General features: G+C 51.4%; 1 protein-coding gene across 1 annotated transcript in view; it reads right to left on the minus strand.

The window, feature by feature from the left end:
• Positions 1-18,299, minus strand: part of LOC140430035 (uncharacterized) — a 100,264-nt gene that overhangs the window by 14,903 nt on the left and 67,062 nt on the right. The window contains exon 4 of the mRNA XM_072517588.1: positions 15,233-15,794. Coding sequence (XP_072373689.1) covers positions 15,233-15,794 — 562 coding nt within the window. The remainder of the gene's footprint in view (positions 1-15,232; positions 15,795-18,299) is intronic.

Consider the following 18,299-nt stretch of genomic DNA (forward strand, 5'->3'; position numbering starts at 1 on the left):
GAGTCATAACTAATAGGCTTTAATCTGCTAGAACTGTTCCCCAGCAGCTTCGATACAGAAAGTGAAGGCTACTGGGACAGCATCGGTTCTTATACTCCGCCTCTCAGGGCGGAGCTATGTACATCAGCCAATGGTAGACTCCTGGCTCTAGCCAATGGTCATCCACCTCTCAGGTACCGCAATACCTGGTATTACCACACGGAGTCTGCTCGTTCTCCCCGTGTCTGCGTGGGTTTCCTCCGGGTGCTCTGGTTTCCTCCCACAGTCCAAAGATGTACAGGTTGTCATGATATTCAAACACACACATCATGATAGACACACCAACAGACAAATCAGAACACACAACACCACAACCAATGACAGAAAGATATAAAAGCACAGACACGACTCCCGGTGGTCGGTATTAGCTGCAGAGGAGGACCAGGACAGACCTACTACACGACACACTCAGGGAGACAGCACGTGCAGAGTATCCAGAACGAACTGTATTATAAGAGTTAAAATAAAATAGAGTTGTACCACATACAACTGTGTTGGCTCATCTGTGCACCAGAGCACCCAACACCACATGGTACAGGAGTGGATCGATACCTGCCGGCATACCTCAGTGTACACAGACAACCAGCAGTGCCCAGGCAAAATGATAGAGCTCCCGGTTCCGCAGCCGCTCCAGTGCCACGGCGATCTCCGCGAAAACTGGCGGCGATTCCGGCAAGTGTTCGAATTGTTCCTGGTGGCAGCTGAACTCCAAGACCTGGATGATAGCGAAAAAATTGAATTTCTCCTCACCATCGCCGGTGCAAGGGCAAGAGAAATATTCACAAGGTTCAGGTTCTTCAGGAGGCAGCAAAGGTATGATTACCAGGCAGTCCTGGACAAATTCTCCAAGTACTGTGAAGAAAACGCAATCCAATCGGCAAGTAAAGGTAAGAAAAGCTGCAGTACTCACCTCGTGGCTGGGATCCCGGAGCCCGAATTCCCAGAGGCCGAAATCCCGGGCCTGAGACAGGGCTGGGTCGAGGTCGGCGGCCATCTTGCTAAAGGTATCACGCTAGCACAGTTGCGCGAGCAGTGCGCAGAACCGGAAGTTTCGTTTGCGCATGCGCGAGATGCTGCGCATGCGCAGTCAAGAAAACGGCCATCGGTAAAGGAACAGCGATCTGAGCATGCGCAGTCGCTTCCTACGTGCTACATACCGAGCGTCAGGATGTCAGAGGCCCCAGACTGCACCAATTTAAAGGGGAAACGTCCCAAATCCAATTTAAAAGGGAAACGTCCCAAATCAAAAAAACAAAAATCTGTTAAAGCTGTAAAACAACCTTCCCTCACCTAGAATGACAGCACATTGCCGCAAATTGACCCAGGAGATGAATTTGACCTCCGAAGAACCCTCCGACAAGCAGTTACCTACGCACAAGCCGATGATTCTGACCTCGAATACTTCGATGACGATCTTTACAGTGTTTCCGGACCTCGCGAGCCCAATGATAGCTCCGTGGTCCTATACGACTATGACTCGGACGAACCTTTCATGTTGCACATTGGCGGCCCCCACATTGAATCCGACGCAGATGCGGATTCATTTTTCGGATTTGAGGATCTTCAATCCAGCAGATATGACGTCCCAACTTATCAGTACCGGATGATGCTGCAGCCTGACATTAACAGACAGGGAGCGGTGCAAGCACACGGAGAGCACCCTGCTGCCACACAGAGCGTGGTCCACGTCCCGCTCAACGTTCCCGACTCTATGAAAGAAGACATGCAAGACTCCAGAGCGCAGTCCTCGCATGAACCAGAAGTGACTCCAGTGTCACAAGCCTCCGCAGCAAGCTCGTGGACAGACTCCACAATTGCAGAAATGCAAGACTCCAGAACGCAGTCCTTGCACGGACAAGAAGTGACTCCAGTGTCACAAGCCTCCACAGAGAGCTCGTGGACAGCCTCCACGATAGAAGCAACGCAAGACTCCAGAGCGCAGTCCTTGCACGAACAAGAAGTGACTCCAGTGTCACAAGCCTCCACAGAGAGCTCGTGGACAGCCTCCACGATAGAAGCAACGCAAGACTCCAGAGCGCAGTCCTTGCACGAACAAGAAGTGACTCCAGTGTCACAAGCCTCCATAGAGAGCTCGTGGACAGCCTCCACGATAGAAGCAACGCAAGACTCCAATGTGCAGTCCTTGCAGGAACAAGACCATGAGGGTCTAGCAACCTCTCCTGACCAACCAGCGGCAGACGATGCAAGTCTGCCATGCTCACGTGAACAGCAAGAAGGCTATAACAGCCTACCATGCTCCACTACACAGCAGCATGACCATGACGGTCTCTCATGCTACAATGAAGGGCACAGCGCTGAAGACTGTTCGAGCCCAACTGAAGACAAGCCAAAGGAATCGCCTCGTCCAAGCCCGAAGAAAAAAGGTTTATGCGCTGACCTTCAGGATCATTATAGCCGAACAGAGATTAATAATGCTGCACGGCCACAGAAGGATGCTGAGGATTTGCTAAAGAAATTAATTGAATGTTTAACTTGCAAGGAGCAGACTGAGAATTGCCAGTGTTTTAGTACGGATCGAAAAAATGGACAAGACATTGATCCTCAGGTAATGGAAATAACACAACCTGAATCATATCTACAGCAGGGACAAATGTCTCCCTTCAACACAACGCCGCAAAGTCCCAACTTCGGAGACCAGCAGTTAGTCAGTAATGACTCTTCAAACCTTGAGGGGAACATTAATTGCATTGAACCTATACACACTCCACTGATAAATGAGCAGAACATTGGAGCAAGAATCCTGAGGACACCGACATCGAGTAGCCAGATAACGAATTTAAAACCCACAGCAGTTTCAAGTGAACCAAGTGTGCTTTCCACTAATGGTGAAGATGCAGATAAGGTCGACCCGATTATCCATTGTACCACACTAACCCCAGTGATTAAGCAGTTATGTATGGGGAGTATAATGTGGGCAATTGAGAACAGTAAAAGAGAGACTGTGACCATGCCAGTCCCAGCAAAATCAGACCCAGAGACCATGAAGGCATGTACATTAGACAAAGATACATGTGAGGTACCTGAGAAGAAAAGTGAAACGGAATGTTCTTTGGAAAATAGTACAATGTCGATAGAAACATTGGATCCTATATTCGAGACCATACATATGGGAGAATTTGGGGGTAATAAACAAGGTTCTGCAATGTCTGGGGGAAGATTTAAAATTCCAAAGAAGAAAAGCCCAAATGAAGGACAACGGCAAGACAATGACAGTCCACCGACATGGTGTGCACCACCAGATGAAAACTCTGACAATTTACCCAACCCTAGTGAACAGCAAGCTGCTAATGAGGATCTATCCACGGGATGTGAGACGAGTGACGACAGCATCCCACTTCCCATGCAAAAGGTGCAAGGTGATAGACCTCGCCTAGTGCGTACCGAGGCACTTGACGATCACGGTGGGACCACTGACGACTGCGGTGGCGGCGCACCGCTTCCACCCTCGATGGCTCGAGCCTCTCCACTGGTTGGTGCATTCCTGCATGTTCCGACTCCAGAAGTGCAGCTTCAGGGAATCTCGGCTGCCTCCAGTGAACCTGTTGGGACTCCGGACGGGGGGCATCGACGGAAGGCAGACCGGACTCCAGATGGGGAGCAGCCAAGCGCCGACTCTGATTTGCGCACGCCAGACCTTGCTCCGGACGGGCGGTGTCGCGGCCTCGGTGATGGCACGCTCAGGGTGACGGCGGATGCCACGGCGACAGGGGATGGATCGCGTGGCAGTCCCACTGGGTCGGCAGTGGCAACCAGCACCGGCGGTCCAAGATGGACACACCAATTCGCGCCATCACCAGACGTTGATGCGAGCAACAATTCTCTCTCCAAGGCGACATGCTTCGACGTTTCTCTGCGGAGTCGCCCTTCCGGCACAGCAGGTGGCCGGAACCAGCGTGCGCGGTCTCGGCCAACTTCCACATCTGGCACAGTCATCGCCTTGCATGATATTAGTGATGGTGCTACTTCGATGGCAATGACCCATCGGCTACAAGATGCCGTCCACCACAAACATAAAAAGAAAAAAGACTCCACCTTGTTCCTGGCATGCAGGGCGGATGGATTGGTGCGTAGGCGCAATCAGCGAGCTTTGCGCCGCCTTCCACGCTCGCAACTGAACCGTACGCACACGCCGGATCCTCCACTGGTTCCCAAGGATGACTTTGTGGAGATGCCACGGATCATGCCCCTTCCATCGCCACCAGAACCAAACCACAGCCAAGGCACCACTAACAAAGATGTTGAATGTTATATTTGCACGAATGAAAAAACCAAGCACTGCACGAAGTACAACAAATGGTAAAGTAGAGACTTCGGCAACAGCATCACCTCCAACAGTCCAAGGTGAACCAGTGTGACCCCAAATCTCCACAGCTGAACCGGCTTGAGGACCAGCCCATTCTTGAGGCGGTCACCCATTAGACTGGACTTATAACGCTGTTCATAAAAAGTCAAACACTTCTGTATTATAACCTGTTGTTGTTTATTGTTCCAGATATCGTCTGACCGGACCAATGTTCAAGTTTTTTTTTTCTCTCGCATCCATGTTTTGTTATGGTACAACCTTGTTAGTGTGACGCACCCGACATCGCCCCATGTAAATAGTTACGTCATATACACACGCTGTACACAACACACACACACACTCTTAGATGCACTCACGACACAATTATATTTATAACCACGTAGGCACATGTCTTTGTAAAAAGGGGGTATGTCATGATATTCAAACACACACATCATGATAGACACACCAACAGACAAATCAGAACACACAACACCACAACCAATGACAGAAAGATATAAAAGCACAGACACGACCCCCGGTGGTCGGTATTAGCTGCAGAGGAGGACCAGGACAGACCTACTACACGACACACTCAGGGAGACAGCACGTGCAGAGTATCCAGAACGAACTGTATTATAAGAGTTAAAATAAAATAGAGTTGTACCACATACAACTGTGTTGGCTCATCTGTGCACCAGAGCACCCAACACCACACAGGTTAGGTGGATTGGCCATGATAAATTGCCCTTGGTGTCCAAAACGGTTAGGCGGGGTTACGGGGATAGGGTGGAGGCATCGGCTTAAATGGGGTGCTCTTTCCAAGGGTCGGTGCAGACTCGATGGGGCGAATGGCCTCTTTCTGCACTGTAAAATCCATGATTCTATGATCCCAACAGTAAACAGCAAACTCAGAAAAGGACCCCCTCCAAACTGGAGGAGATGCAAAATCTTCTCTTTCTCCACAAATTTGTGGAGTCTCACGATCACCGCCCGTGGCAGCTCCCCAGCTCTAGGCCTCTGCCTCAGGGAACTATGCGCTCGGCCCACTTCAGTATCCTTATCTAGCACTCCCTGCCGCCACCAGCCCTGCCAGCATCTTCGCGACGTACCTCATGGCACTCACACCGGCTACTCCTTCAGGCAGGCCTACTATTCGCAGATTCTGCCTTCTCGAGCTATTCTCCTGCTCCTCCACCTTTGCCTCAACATTTTACAAAGGTCTCCTAGGAGCCCACATCTGCCTCCAGGGCCACACACGATCGCTGTGGTCCGAGATCACTCCTTCGATCTTCCGAATCTGCAACGCCTGCACCTCCAAATACTTCTCCACCCGCTCCATCAAACTTTTCAGGGGTTCCACAGCTCCTTCGATGGCCTTCGAGCGATCCTCCCACATTTCCTCCCTTTGCTGGCAGAATTCCTTCTTAATAAAAGCCATCAAATGCTCCCTCGGAGGCTTTCCATCTTGCACCAGTCCTTCCCCCTCAGCCGTCATTACACTTGCTGCTGTGCCACAGGTTTCCTCCAACTCTTTAGCCAGGTCTCTCACCGTCTTCTACTGGGGTTGGTAACCGACGGACATACCATCCCAGGGGAAACTACTCCTCCGACCTTCACGTACACCTTTTTCATCAACATTCCAGCCAATATTGGGTAAAAAGAGCTATTTTCTGCGCCTTCAAGCAGGAGCTGTCCTGTGTGCGAGCATTCACACCATGGCCGCCAATGGAAGTCCCATTTGACTTTTTACTCCAGATAGTTTTCAACATTTACTATCTCTATGCAAAGACTCAAAGTAATGCTTGTATCTGTTGCGCTAAACTGTATTACAAAGATTACAAAATGGCTTGAACTTGAACAAAGCTATAAATTTATTAACACCACTAACTTTGATTTGACACGTACTTCTAAAGAAAACACAGTTGATTACTAACATCTAAACTACACAAATCTCACTACTGGTTTTAACTATGATCTGCACTCACTTACACTATCTTCTCTTCTGACTCTCACTAGCTAACTCCTGCACACACTCTCCCACAAGGCTTAGCATCACTGCCTTATATACTTGTAACTGTTGTTCCCTCCAGTGGCAACTCTCGACACTTCATTAACCCTTGCAGTTCTGACAGTTATGATAATATCGCATGTGTGACATGTGTGCCATATACCGCACCTGGAACCAGGGGGTATGGGGAAGGACATCCCCTCTGTGCACAAGTGCATCCGTGCCATAATGGATGCCAATTATGCCCAGGCGGCACAATATATCATATTCAACATGGTCTGAGCCCACCAGGTTGCCCGGACACCGAGATTCGCCTCCATCGCTGGCATGTCCCAGGTCCAGGGAATGATCTGTGGGATACATGTTCCCTTACGCGCACTGGCACATGAAGGGAGGCCCTCCATCAGTAGGATGGGGCTTCCTCCCCCATTATGTGCAGTTGGTGTGCGACCACCGGCTGCACGTCTGTGCAAGGTATCCAGGAAGCATGCATGATGCACTTGTCCTGGCACACTCGCCAGTGCCCAAAACCTTTGAGGCGCTACCTTGGGTGAGCTGCACGCTATAGCCGTGGCTGATGACATGTATCCGGAGGCCTCAGACCGATGCGGAGAACCGCTATAACAATATGAGGTAAGTACCATATTTTATTATTATTATTATTTTTTTGTTTAATTTAATTTAGTTGTTAGCCAGATCTTGGTAGAAAGTTAGAGGGATGGCAGGGAAGGGAGTGCAATGTTCCTCCTGCAGGATGTTTGAGGTGAGGGATGCTGTTAGTGTCCCTGCTGATTTTACCTGCAGGAATCTCCAGCTCCTCCAAGACCGAGTTAGGGAACTGGAGCTGGAGTTGGAAGAACTTCGGATCATTCGGGAGGCAGAGGGCGTCATAGATAGCAGCTTCAGTGAATTAGTTACACCAAAGATTGGAGATAGATGGGTAACTGTAAGAGGGACTGGGAAGAAGCAGTCAGTGCAGGGATCCCCTGCAGTCGTTCCCCTGAGAAACAAGTATACCGCTTTGGATACTTGTGGGGGGGGGGGACTTACCAGGGGTAAGCCATGGGGTACGGGCCTCTGGCACGGAGTCTGTCCCTGTTGCTCAGAAGGGAAGGGGGGAGAGGAGCAGAGCATTAGTAATTGGGGACTCGATAGTCAGGGGCACAGATAGGAGATTTTGTGGGAGCGTGAGAGACTCACGTTTGGTATGTTGCCTCCCAGGTGCAAGGGTACGTGATGTCTCGGATCGTGTTTTCCGGGTCCTTAGGGGGGAGGGGGAGCAGCCCCAAGTCGTGGTCCACATTGGCACTAACGACATAGGTAGGAAAGGGGACAAGGATGTCAGGCAGGCTTTCAGGGAGCTAGGATGGAAGCTCAGAACTAGAACAAACAGAGTTGTTATCTCTGGGTTGTTGCCCGTGCCACGTGATAGTGAGATGAGGAATAGGGAGAGAGAGCAATTAAACACGTGGCTACAGGGATGGTGCAGGCGGGAGGGATTCAGATTTCTGGATAACTGGGGCTCTTTCTGGGGAAGGTGGGACCTCTACAGACAGGATGGTCTACATCTGAACCTGAGGGGCACAAATATCCTGGGGGGGAGATTTGTTAGTGCTCTTTGGGGGGGGTTTAAACTAATGCAGCAGGGGCATGGGAACCTGGATTGTAGTTTTAGGGTAAGGGAGAATGAGAGTATAGAGGTCAGGAGCACAGATTTGACGTCGCAGGAGGGGGCCAGTGTTCAGGTAGGTGGTTTGAAGTGTGTCTACTTCAATGCCAGGAGTATACGAAATAAGGTAGGGGAACTGGCAGCATGGGTTGGTACCTGGGACTTGGATGTTGTGGCCATTTCGGAGACATGGATAGAGCAGGGACAGGAATGGATGTTGCAGGTTCCGCGGTTTAGGTGTTTTAGTAAGCTCAGAGAAGGAGGCAAAAGAGGGGGAGGTGTGGCGCTGCTAGTCAAGAGCAGTATTACGGTGGCGGAGAGGATGCTAGATGGGGACTCATCTTCCGAGGTAGTATGGGCTGAGGTTAGAAACAGGAAAGGAGAGGTCACCCTGTTGGGAGTCTTCGATAGGCCTCCAAATAGTTCTAGGGATGTAGAGGAAAGGATGGCGAGGATGATCCTGGAAAAGAGCGAAAGTAACAGGGTAGTTATTATGGGAGACTTTAACTTTCCAAATATTGACTGGAAAAGATATAGTTCGAGTACATTAGATGGGTCGTTTTTTGTACAGTGTGTGCAGGAGGATTTCCTGAAACAATATGTTGACAGGCCAACAAGAGGCGAGGCCATGTTGGATTTGGTTTTGGGTAATGAACCAGGCCAGGTGTTGGATTTGGAGGTAGGAGAGCACTTTGGGGACAGTGACCACAATTCGGTGACGTTTACGTTAATGATGGAAAGGGATAAGTATACACCGCAGGGCAAGAGTTATAGCTGGGGGAAGGGCAATTATGATGCCATTAGACGTGACTTGGGGGGGATAAGGTGGAGAAGTAGGCTGCAAGTGTTGGGCACACTGGATAAGTGGAGCTTGTTCAAGGATCAGCTACTGCGTGTTCTTGATAAGTATGTACCGGTCAGGCAAGGAGGAAGGCGTCGAGCGAGGGAACCGTGGTTTACCAAAGAAGTGGAATCTCTTGTTAAGAGGAAGAAGGAGGCCTATGTGAAGATGAGGTGTGAAGTTTCAGTTGGGGCAATGGATAGTTACAAGGTAATGAGGAAGGATCTAAAGAGAGAGCTAAGACGAGCAAGGAGGGGACATGAGAAGTATTTGGCAGGTAGGATCAAGGAAAACCCAAAAGCTTTCTATAGGTATGTCAGGAATAAGCGAATGACTAGGGAAAGAGTAGGACCAGTCAAGGACAGGGATGGGAAGTTGTGTGTCGAGTCTGAAGAGATAGGCGAGATATTAAATGAATACTTTTCGTCAGTATTCACTCAGGAAAAAGATAATGTTGTGGAGAAGAATGCTGAGACCCAGGCCAATAGAATAGATGGCATTGAGGTACATAGGGAAGAGGTGTTGGCAATTGTGGACAGGCTGAAAATAGATAAGTCCCCGGGTCCTGATGGGATTTATCCTAGGATTCTCTGGGAGGCCAGGGAAGAGATTGCTGGACCTTTGCCTTTGATTTTTATGTCATCATTGGCTACAGGAATAGTGCCAGAAGACTGGAGGATAGCAAATGTGGTCCCTTTGTTCAAAAAGGGGAGCAGAGACAACCCTGGCAACTATAGACCGGTAAGCCTCACGTCTGTAGTGGGTAAAGTCTTGGAGGGAATTATAAGAGACAAGATTTATAATCATCTAGATAGGAATAATATGATCAGGGATAGTCAGCATGGCTTTGTGAAGGGTAGGTCATGCCTCACAAACCTTATTGAGTTCTTTGAGAAGGTGACTGAACAGGTAGACGAGGGTAGAGCAGTTGATGTGGTGTATATGGATTTCAGCAAAGCATTTGATAAGGTTCCCCACGGTAGGCTATTGCAGAAAATACGGAGGCTGGGGATTGAGGGTGATTTAGAGATGTGGATCAGAAATTGGCTAGCTGAAAGAAGACAGAGGGTGGTGGTTGATGGGAAATGTTCAGAATGGAGTTCAGTTACAAGTGGAGTACCACAAGGATCTGTTCTGGGGCCGTTGCTGTTTGTCATTCTTATCAATGACCTAGAGGAAGGCGCAGAAGGGTGGGTGAGTAAATTTGCAGACGATATTAAAGTCGGTGGTGTTGTCGATAGTGTGGAAGGATGTAGCAGGTTACAGAGGGATATAGATAAGCTGCAGAGCTGGGCTGAGAGGTGGCAAATGGAGTTTAATGTAGAGAAGTGTGAGGTGATTCACTTTGGAAGGAATAACAGGAATGCGGAATATTTGGCTAATGGTAAAGTTCTTGGAAGTGTGGATGAGCAGAGGGATCTAGGTGTCCATGTACATAGATCCCTGAAAGTTGCCACCCAGGTTGATAGGGTTGTGAAGAAGGCCTATGGAGTGTTGGCCTTTATTGGTAGAGGGATTGAGTTCCGGAGTCAGGAGGTCATGTTGCAGCTGTACAGAACTCTGGTACGGCCGCATTTGGAGTATTGCGTACAGTTCTGGTCACCGCATTATAGGAAGGACGTGGAGGCTTTGGAGCGGGTGCAGAGGAGATTTACCAGGATGTTGCCTGGTATGGAGGGAAAATCTTATGAGGAAAGGCTGATGGACTTGAGGTTGTTTTCGTTGGAGAGAAGAAGGTTAAGAGGAGACTTAATAGAGGCATACAAAATGATCAGGGGGTTAGATAGGGTGGACAGTGAGAGCCTTCTCCCGCGGATGGAAATGGCTGGCACGAGGGGACATAGCTTTAAACTGAGGGGTAATAGATATAGGACAGAGGTCAGAGGTAGGTTCTTTATGCAAAGAGTAGTGAGGCCGTGGAATGCCCTACCTGCTACAGTAGTGAACTCGCCAACATTGAGGGCATTTAAAAGTTTATTGGATAAACATATGGATGATAATGGCATAGTGTAGGTTAGATGGCTTTTGTTTCGGTGCAACATCGTGGGCCGAAGGGCCTGTACTGCGCTGTATCGTTCTATGTTCTATGTTCTAAATACCCATGCAACAACCGGGGGTGTCATTAAGCAATGCACTGGCGTGCTGAAGGTGTGTTTCAGGTGCTTGGACCACTCCCAGCCTGCTGCGTCCTCCACAACATCGTGCTGCAGAGGGGAGGCATGCTGGAGATGGTGGAGGAACTCAATGCCTCGTCCAATGAGGAGAATGTGGAGGAAGGCTTGGATGGGTAGGACATGGGCCCGGCTAGGCACAGGAGGCCACATGACATGTACGCCAGTGCCAATGTGCTTTCTGTAACTTGGATCGCCTCTAGGTTCTCGCTGAAGAGGGGGCCTGGCCACTAGCAGCTCAACAATCCGGCCCCATCCCCACAGCCTCCACTCCCCCCCTTCCTGCACTCCATTCTCCATTTCCCCCCCCCCCCCCCCCCCACCTCAGCACCCCAAACCTCCTCTGAGCCCCCCACCAGCCGTGCTACAGGTTGCTGACCCTGGATCGGCAGTATCAGCGGGTCTGGTCCATGGGGTGGAGGATGATGACGACTCGTTCCACGCTGAGCTCTGGTGCTCCGCATCCTATGACAACATCTGACCCCCCACTCCAGTGTCACATACCACTGTCGCCCGAGTGATTTCTGCATTCGTGCTAGCCATTCCATCACACGGTCTCAGGTCCTTATGTGGGGAGTCAGCAGTGGTGAGCAGTGATGGGTCACTCACCAGACAGGCTCTGCCGCACAGATCAGCTACATCTCTGGCCCAGGCCCCTGCCACATCTGAGGATGGCCATTGAGGGTACCCCTGACTGCTGTTATGGGTCCGGGTTTACAGAACCTCAAAGTGTTTCATGGAGTTCCACCGACCCACAACTTGTAATAGATTGTGGTGTGGGAAGCACACAACGTACTCTCCAGGTGTGATACAGCAGAAACGGACAAATGGTTTTTAAAACAAAACAATGTTTATTCTATGAACTCAAGTTAACCTTTTAAAACCAAACATTGAATATCTTAACACCCATTACTTCAAAGATAACCCCAAAAGACTACAACACTAAATAATCCTTCAAACTGTTCCTTTAAACATCCAAAAGACTTAAATCCTTCAAAAATAGACATTAGGTTACATTCAATATATTTATAGTCTTTGGATTTGCAGAAATCAACAGACCAGCTGTTTCTTCCTGCAGCTCTCAGCAAAACACACAGACTGCGTTCTCAAACTGAAACTCAAAAAAGCATAAGTGAGCTCAGCTCCCCCCACCCTCTGACATCACTTCAGTAATATGATCAGCTCCATTTCATAAAGGTACATTGCTTAAACATCCATTTCTTAAAGGTACTCTCACATTACACTGCCCTGGAAGCCCTAACCCATGCTGGCCTCTCACCATCCCCCCCCCCCCCCCCCCCCCACCACCACCCCACCACCACACAACCCCACCCAGCACAGCCTTTGCACCCAGCCCAATCCTTCCCCCACACCCTGCAGACAGAGGGCCGAGGCAGTTCGGAACATCGGTATACAGGTGTTTATTTGTGACAGTACAATAACTGGGCCCTAGCCCCTAACGCTATCCTATGTGCTGCACCCATGCCAGCTTAACTGGTGCCTGTCTTTCTAACCTGACGTATCCCAATGCTCCTTCTAGATGGACCCCAGGTGCTACATCAGCCATGGAAGTGTCCTGCTATGTTTCCCGCCCTGTGACCTGGGTCCCCTTTGGCGGCCGCCCTCTGGAGCTACTGGGCCCAGATGGGTCCAGCAGTCTTTCAGGTGTCACAGGTGGCGTGGTGCGATCAGTTCTGTTCGTCGGATACGCCAGCGGCAGGTGGGAGTATTCAGAGGTGCTGCGGTGTTCTGGCACCTCCCCTGCGGGTGCCAACGGCACGGGCCCCATCACCTCCTCCCTTGGGGTGCCCAATGGCCCCAGGGTACACCTTGGGACGGTGGCGTGGCTGGAGTGAACTCGGGGGGGCTCTGCCGTTAGCTGACGCTGTTGGTCAAGGATGCACACTTTCAGTTTGAACAGGGTGTCCATGCCACGTCCTTCTGGGACTGTGCCACATCGCTCAGCGATCATGCCAGGTCCTTCTGGGACTGGTTCAGGTCAGCCAATGTCAGGACAATGCTTTTGACGCCTGCAGCCATGGCCCGTTATGACTGGGACGCACTCCAGAGTACCGCAACAATGTCCATATGGCCCTGGTACGTGGCTACCTCTGACATGGCTGTCCTCTCCTGTGCCTCGGCCACCACTCGCACAGCATGCCTCAGGCCTTGGACATCCTGACATCATGGTCGAGATATTCGCACCCATGGCCTCTACTGCAGATGCCACCCTTGCGGGGTTGGCCTATCGGCACATTGTTGGACTCCTCCAACTGTACATGGAGGTGCGGATGGTTGCTGACACCCTCTCATGTAGTTCCCGAGTCTGCACCTGCAACTCATTGATGGGACGGCCCTTTCCAGGAATCCGACACCCGTTTGGACAGTAGCTAGTCCCTGGGAACAGACCACCTTTCAGTCATCCACTCCCTCAGGGATTTCTACCTCCACCTGATGCACAGCTGAGACGGAAAATCTGTGTCATCCTTGGACTCAGGCTCCAGAGTGTCTTGGGTCTCAGGTCTATGGCCCGCGTCCGTGCTGCTGCCCTTGCACTGCTCGGTACCTGGGGCTCCAGCTGTAGCGCTGGCTCGGGGTGCCCCGTCACGAATCACAAGACATGATGCACGATTAGACTTTGGGCAGGGGGGGGGGGGGAAATTACGGGTGCGTGGCATGGGGTCGGTGTTGCTGGTGGCGCTCACCACCTCTGCCACCTGCGCCCAGGTACGGTGAATGGCGGGGGGGTGGCAGCCTCCTTCATGGGCCTGGATACAGGGTGGCCTGCCTCTCCTCCACTGCGTTCAGCCAGGTCTCCAGCTCGCCGTCCGTACATCGTGGGACCGTGCATCTTGATGCCACCTTATTGGCTGGGATGGTGTGCGTGAGTGAAGTGTGCTTTTGTGGCTGCAACTTGTCAGCCTCCTGAGTGTCAATCGCGAATGCGGTGAATCCTGCACCATTTCTTAATGGAATCAATTGTGTTCCATGTGGCGCCGGTGCTAGCCCCTCAAGAGTCACTGAATCGGTCCAGGTGTGGCCCCAGTTTTGTTGAACTCCAGGAATCCTGCCACGGCATCAACACATAGTCTCAGGAACGGAGAATCCAGCCCAATGTATTGACAAGGGTAGATGAAGTAGATTGGAAAGAGATTCATGTACAAGCAAGTGGAAGAGCACAGAAAATTCTCCTCTCCTTGAGTTCTGAGGACACAAGGCACCTGGAAGAACATTGTAGTATTTCAGGTTTCCACTGCACTACATTGCTGTGGAATTTCTGTGGGTAATTCAACGTCTCTACATTAAGTGCAAGCCAAGCAATGGCATGTTAATAAGGTGAGGAGGTGAGGAATTACACAATCCTCCAACTTTAGTTTCCTCTTCCTGCTCTTGGGTCGTAGTGTGGTGGTGTGGTTTATACCAGTTACTTGTGTGGACTAGAAGAACTGCAGGTATTTCTGAGGCAATTTCAAGAAGGAGGCTTGCTAAAGATAAGTTCATTTCTTTGTTTGTGAGATTGTCTTTGGGCCCAAGATGTTTCTGCAGTGGCCTGAAAACTGCAATACTGATGATCAGAAGAAAAGCAGGAGACCTGTTAAATTTGCTATAGTAACCAAGTATTTTCACCCAGGAGTAGACTTCTGCTAACACCCAGACTGTGAAATCATAGAATCATAGAATTTACAGTGCCATTCGGCCCATCGAGTCTGCACTGTCAATCGCGAATGCGGTGAATCCTGCACCATTTCTTAATGGAATCAACTGCACTACAGCTTGGAAAGAGCACCCCACTTAAGCCCACACCTCCAGCCTATCCCTGTAACACAGCAACCCCATCTAACCGAAGGGCAATTTAGCATGGCCAATCCACCTAACCTACACATCTTTGGACTGTGGGAGGAAATCAGAACACCCGGAGGAAACCCACGCAGACACAGGGAGAAAGTGCAGACTCCGCACAGACAGTGACCCAAGCGGGAATCGAACCTGGCGTGGTGAAGCCATAGTGCTAACCAATATGCTACCGTGCTGCCCTAGTTAGTAAGAGTGAAGTGATAAGTGTCAGTAAACATTCACCCATTCCTTCCTCAGCAGACGCTAAGCACCTATTATTATTTGTGTGATGCTTGATTGTGGAGAGGGAAGGAGTGAGGGAGGCAGATGGTAATCAATCCTATGCTTGATAGCTATAGTTTACCTGTTAATGCTGATTGTTGAAAATGGCGACGTATTAGAAATGACCTAATGTTTGGACATGGGCTTCTGACTTGACGTATCTTTTCAGCTTCTGGCTTTTGCTTTCTAGTTTTTTCTGGTGAGGATAGTATTAATTGAGATGGATGAATGTATTCTCCACCAATTATATTCAAAAGTCTCTTCTTTGATGACCCAATTGCCCGATCAAATATATTGTCCAATTTAGGTTTCTGGGGCCAATCACATACAAGCTTTGATTTTTTCCGAACTTGCAGCTTTGTATCTATGTTCCATTTAAGAGATTTTGCATCCAAATTGCATTCAAAAATGCTTTGTTGACGGCATGATGCAAAAGTCAATCTTTTGGATGAGCCAGATCTGACATTGTTAAGTTCTGGCGATTTTGCGGTTTTTATAAGATGATTCTCATTTGTAGTTGGCAGTTCCATATTGGGTAATTGGAGCCTCTGTGCTCCTATTATTTTCTTCACATGTTTCTGTTCATTGTACAACTTCAGCCATCCCTTGCTTAAACTTTCAATGGCAAGCAACAATTCTGATACCTAAAGAAAAAAGATAAACAGCAGGATTTCCATTAATTAAAATCTTGATAGCTGTGTAAATTCTTTTGAGATTGCAAATCTTTTGTACCAGCTATGGCATTATAAAGAAATTCTGACATATTGTTAGGTCATCTGGCAAGTAGCTAATGTACAACATGTAAGAAATGTAATTCTTATGCCGATACTTCTGGGAGACATGCATTTGGATGGAATAATCTTATGATCATAGAAACAATATAGAAGATGGTTATTCATTCCAACGTGCCTGTGCTCGCTATTTGAAAGAGTACTTGCACTTAATCCCACATCCATATTTTTTGCCCCAAACCGTGCAAGTTCCAAATCCTCAAGTACCCACAGAACCATAAATTGGTAACAGCACAGAAGGAGTCCATGCGGCTCATCATGTATCTGCTGGCTTTCTGAAAAAGCAATTCACCGAGTGCCAGCCTTCTGCCTTTTTCCTGTAAGCCTGAAATTTTTTCTTTTCAAATAATGATCCAATTCCCTTTTCAAAGCCTCAATTGACCCTACCTGTATCACACACTCAGGCAGTGCGTTCCAGATTCTAACCACTTGCTGAATAAAAAGGTTTGGTCTCATGTTGGCATTCCTTCTTTTGCCAATTATCTTAAAAGTGACCTCTGGCTCTCGATCATTCCACCAATGGGAACAGTTTATTTTCCTGCCTACACTGTCCATACATCTTACGATTTTGAATACCTCTATCAAATCTCCTTTCAACCTTCTCTTCTCCACAGAGAAAATTCCAACTCCTCCAATTTTGCTACATAACTGAAGTCCCTTGGGCGTCATTCTCCGACCCCCCAGAGGGTCGCAGAATGGCCGTTGGCCGCTCCAGGGTCACTCCGACCAGCGTGGAGATGAGTGACAGCCTGGGGGGTTGGCTCTGGGCAGGCGATGGCGTGGCCGCAGTCGGAATGCGTGAGGAGAGGTGTGTCTCGGGTTGTGTGTGTGTGTGTGCGGCGGGGGGGGGGGGGGGGTGGTTAGAGTAGGCTGGGCTCCGGGGGAGTGCCGGGAGGGGGTCCGTGCCGGGGTGGAGGTTGGGGGGGGTCCGTGCCGGGGTGGAGGATGGGGGGGGGTCCGTGCCGGGGTGGAGGTTGGGGGGGGATCCGTGCCAGGATGGAGGTTGGGGGGGGGGTCCGTGCCGGGGTGGAGGTTGGGGGGGGGGTCCGTGCCGGGGTGGAGGTTGGGGGGGGTCCGTGCCGGGGTGGAGGTTGGGGGGGGGTCCGTGCCGGGGTGGAGGTTGGGGGGGGGGGGTCCGTGCCGGGGTGGAGGTTGGGGGGGGATCCGTGCCAGGGTGGAGGTTGGGGGGGGGTCCGTGCCGGGGTGGAGGTTGGGGGGGGTCCGTGCCGGGGTGGAGGTTGGGGGGGGGTCCGTGCCGGGGAGGGGGATGGGGGGGTCCGTGCCGGGGTGGAGGTTGGGGGGGGGTCCGTGCCGGGGTGGAGGTTGGGGGGGGGTCCGTGCCGGGGTGGAGGTTGGGGGGGGTCCGTGCCGGGGTGGAGGTTGGGGGGGGGGTCCGTGCCAGGGAGGGGGATGGGGGGTCCGTGCCGGGGTGGAGGTTGGGGGGGGGTCCGTGCCGGGGTGGAGGTTGGGGGGGGGGGGTCCGTGCCGGGGTGGAGGTTGGGGGGGGGTCCGTGCCGGGGTGGAGGTTGGGGGGGGGTCCGTGCCGGGGTGGAGGTTGGGGGGGGTCCGTGCCGTGGAGGGGGATAGGGGGGGGGTCCGTGCCGGGGTGGAGGTTGGGGGGGGTCCGTGCCGGGGTGGAGGTTGGGGGGGCTCCGTGCCGGGGTGGAGGTTGGGGGGGGGGGGGTCCGTGCCGGGGTGGAGGTTGGGGGGGGGGGTCCGTGCCGGGGAGGGGTATGCGAGGGCAAGTGAGTTGGTCCACCTGGCGGGGTGCCAGCCTCCAACAGTTGGACCCATGCGGTCCATGCCACCTGGCTGGGGGGAGGAGGGGATATGGGCAATAATGACATGTCGTCGTTCCCCTCCCCCCCACCAGGCCGTCATGTTTTCCAATCATCCAGCGATGTTGGCCGCCGTGGCGGCAGCCGCTCATGTCTATGTTGCCCTGGATGAGGATAAGGAGGAGGAGCGTGCCAGAGAGGCGGCGCAGGCTGCCGCAGAGGGACAGGCGGCAGCCGCCCAGGCTGGAGAGACACCTGACCGACAGGACGAGGAGGGGGAGGAGGACGTCGCGGCCCCACGGCAACGGAGGCACCCGAGGGCGCCCCGTGTGTACCGGCCCCGGCAGTCATACCAGGACCTCACGGACCGGGAATGCAGGAGGAGACTCCGGATGAGGCGGGAAACCGTGGCACACATCTGCCACCTGCTGGCACACCTGTCACCGCGTGGCACTGGCCTCTCCCCGTGTCCGTCAAGGTTACGGTGGCCCTGAACTTTTATGCAACGGGGTCATTCCAGGCACCGAGTGGGGACCTGTCCGGCATATCGCAGACATCGGTGCATTGGTGCATCCGGGCA

This window comes from Scyliorhinus torazame, chromosome 9 (genome assembly GCF_047496885.1).
Source record: "Scyliorhinus torazame isolate Kashiwa2021f chromosome 9, sScyTor2.1, whole genome shotgun sequence".
Classification (NCBI taxonomy): domain Eukaryota; kingdom Metazoa; phylum Chordata; class Chondrichthyes; order Carcharhiniformes; family Scyliorhinidae; genus Scyliorhinus; species Scyliorhinus torazame.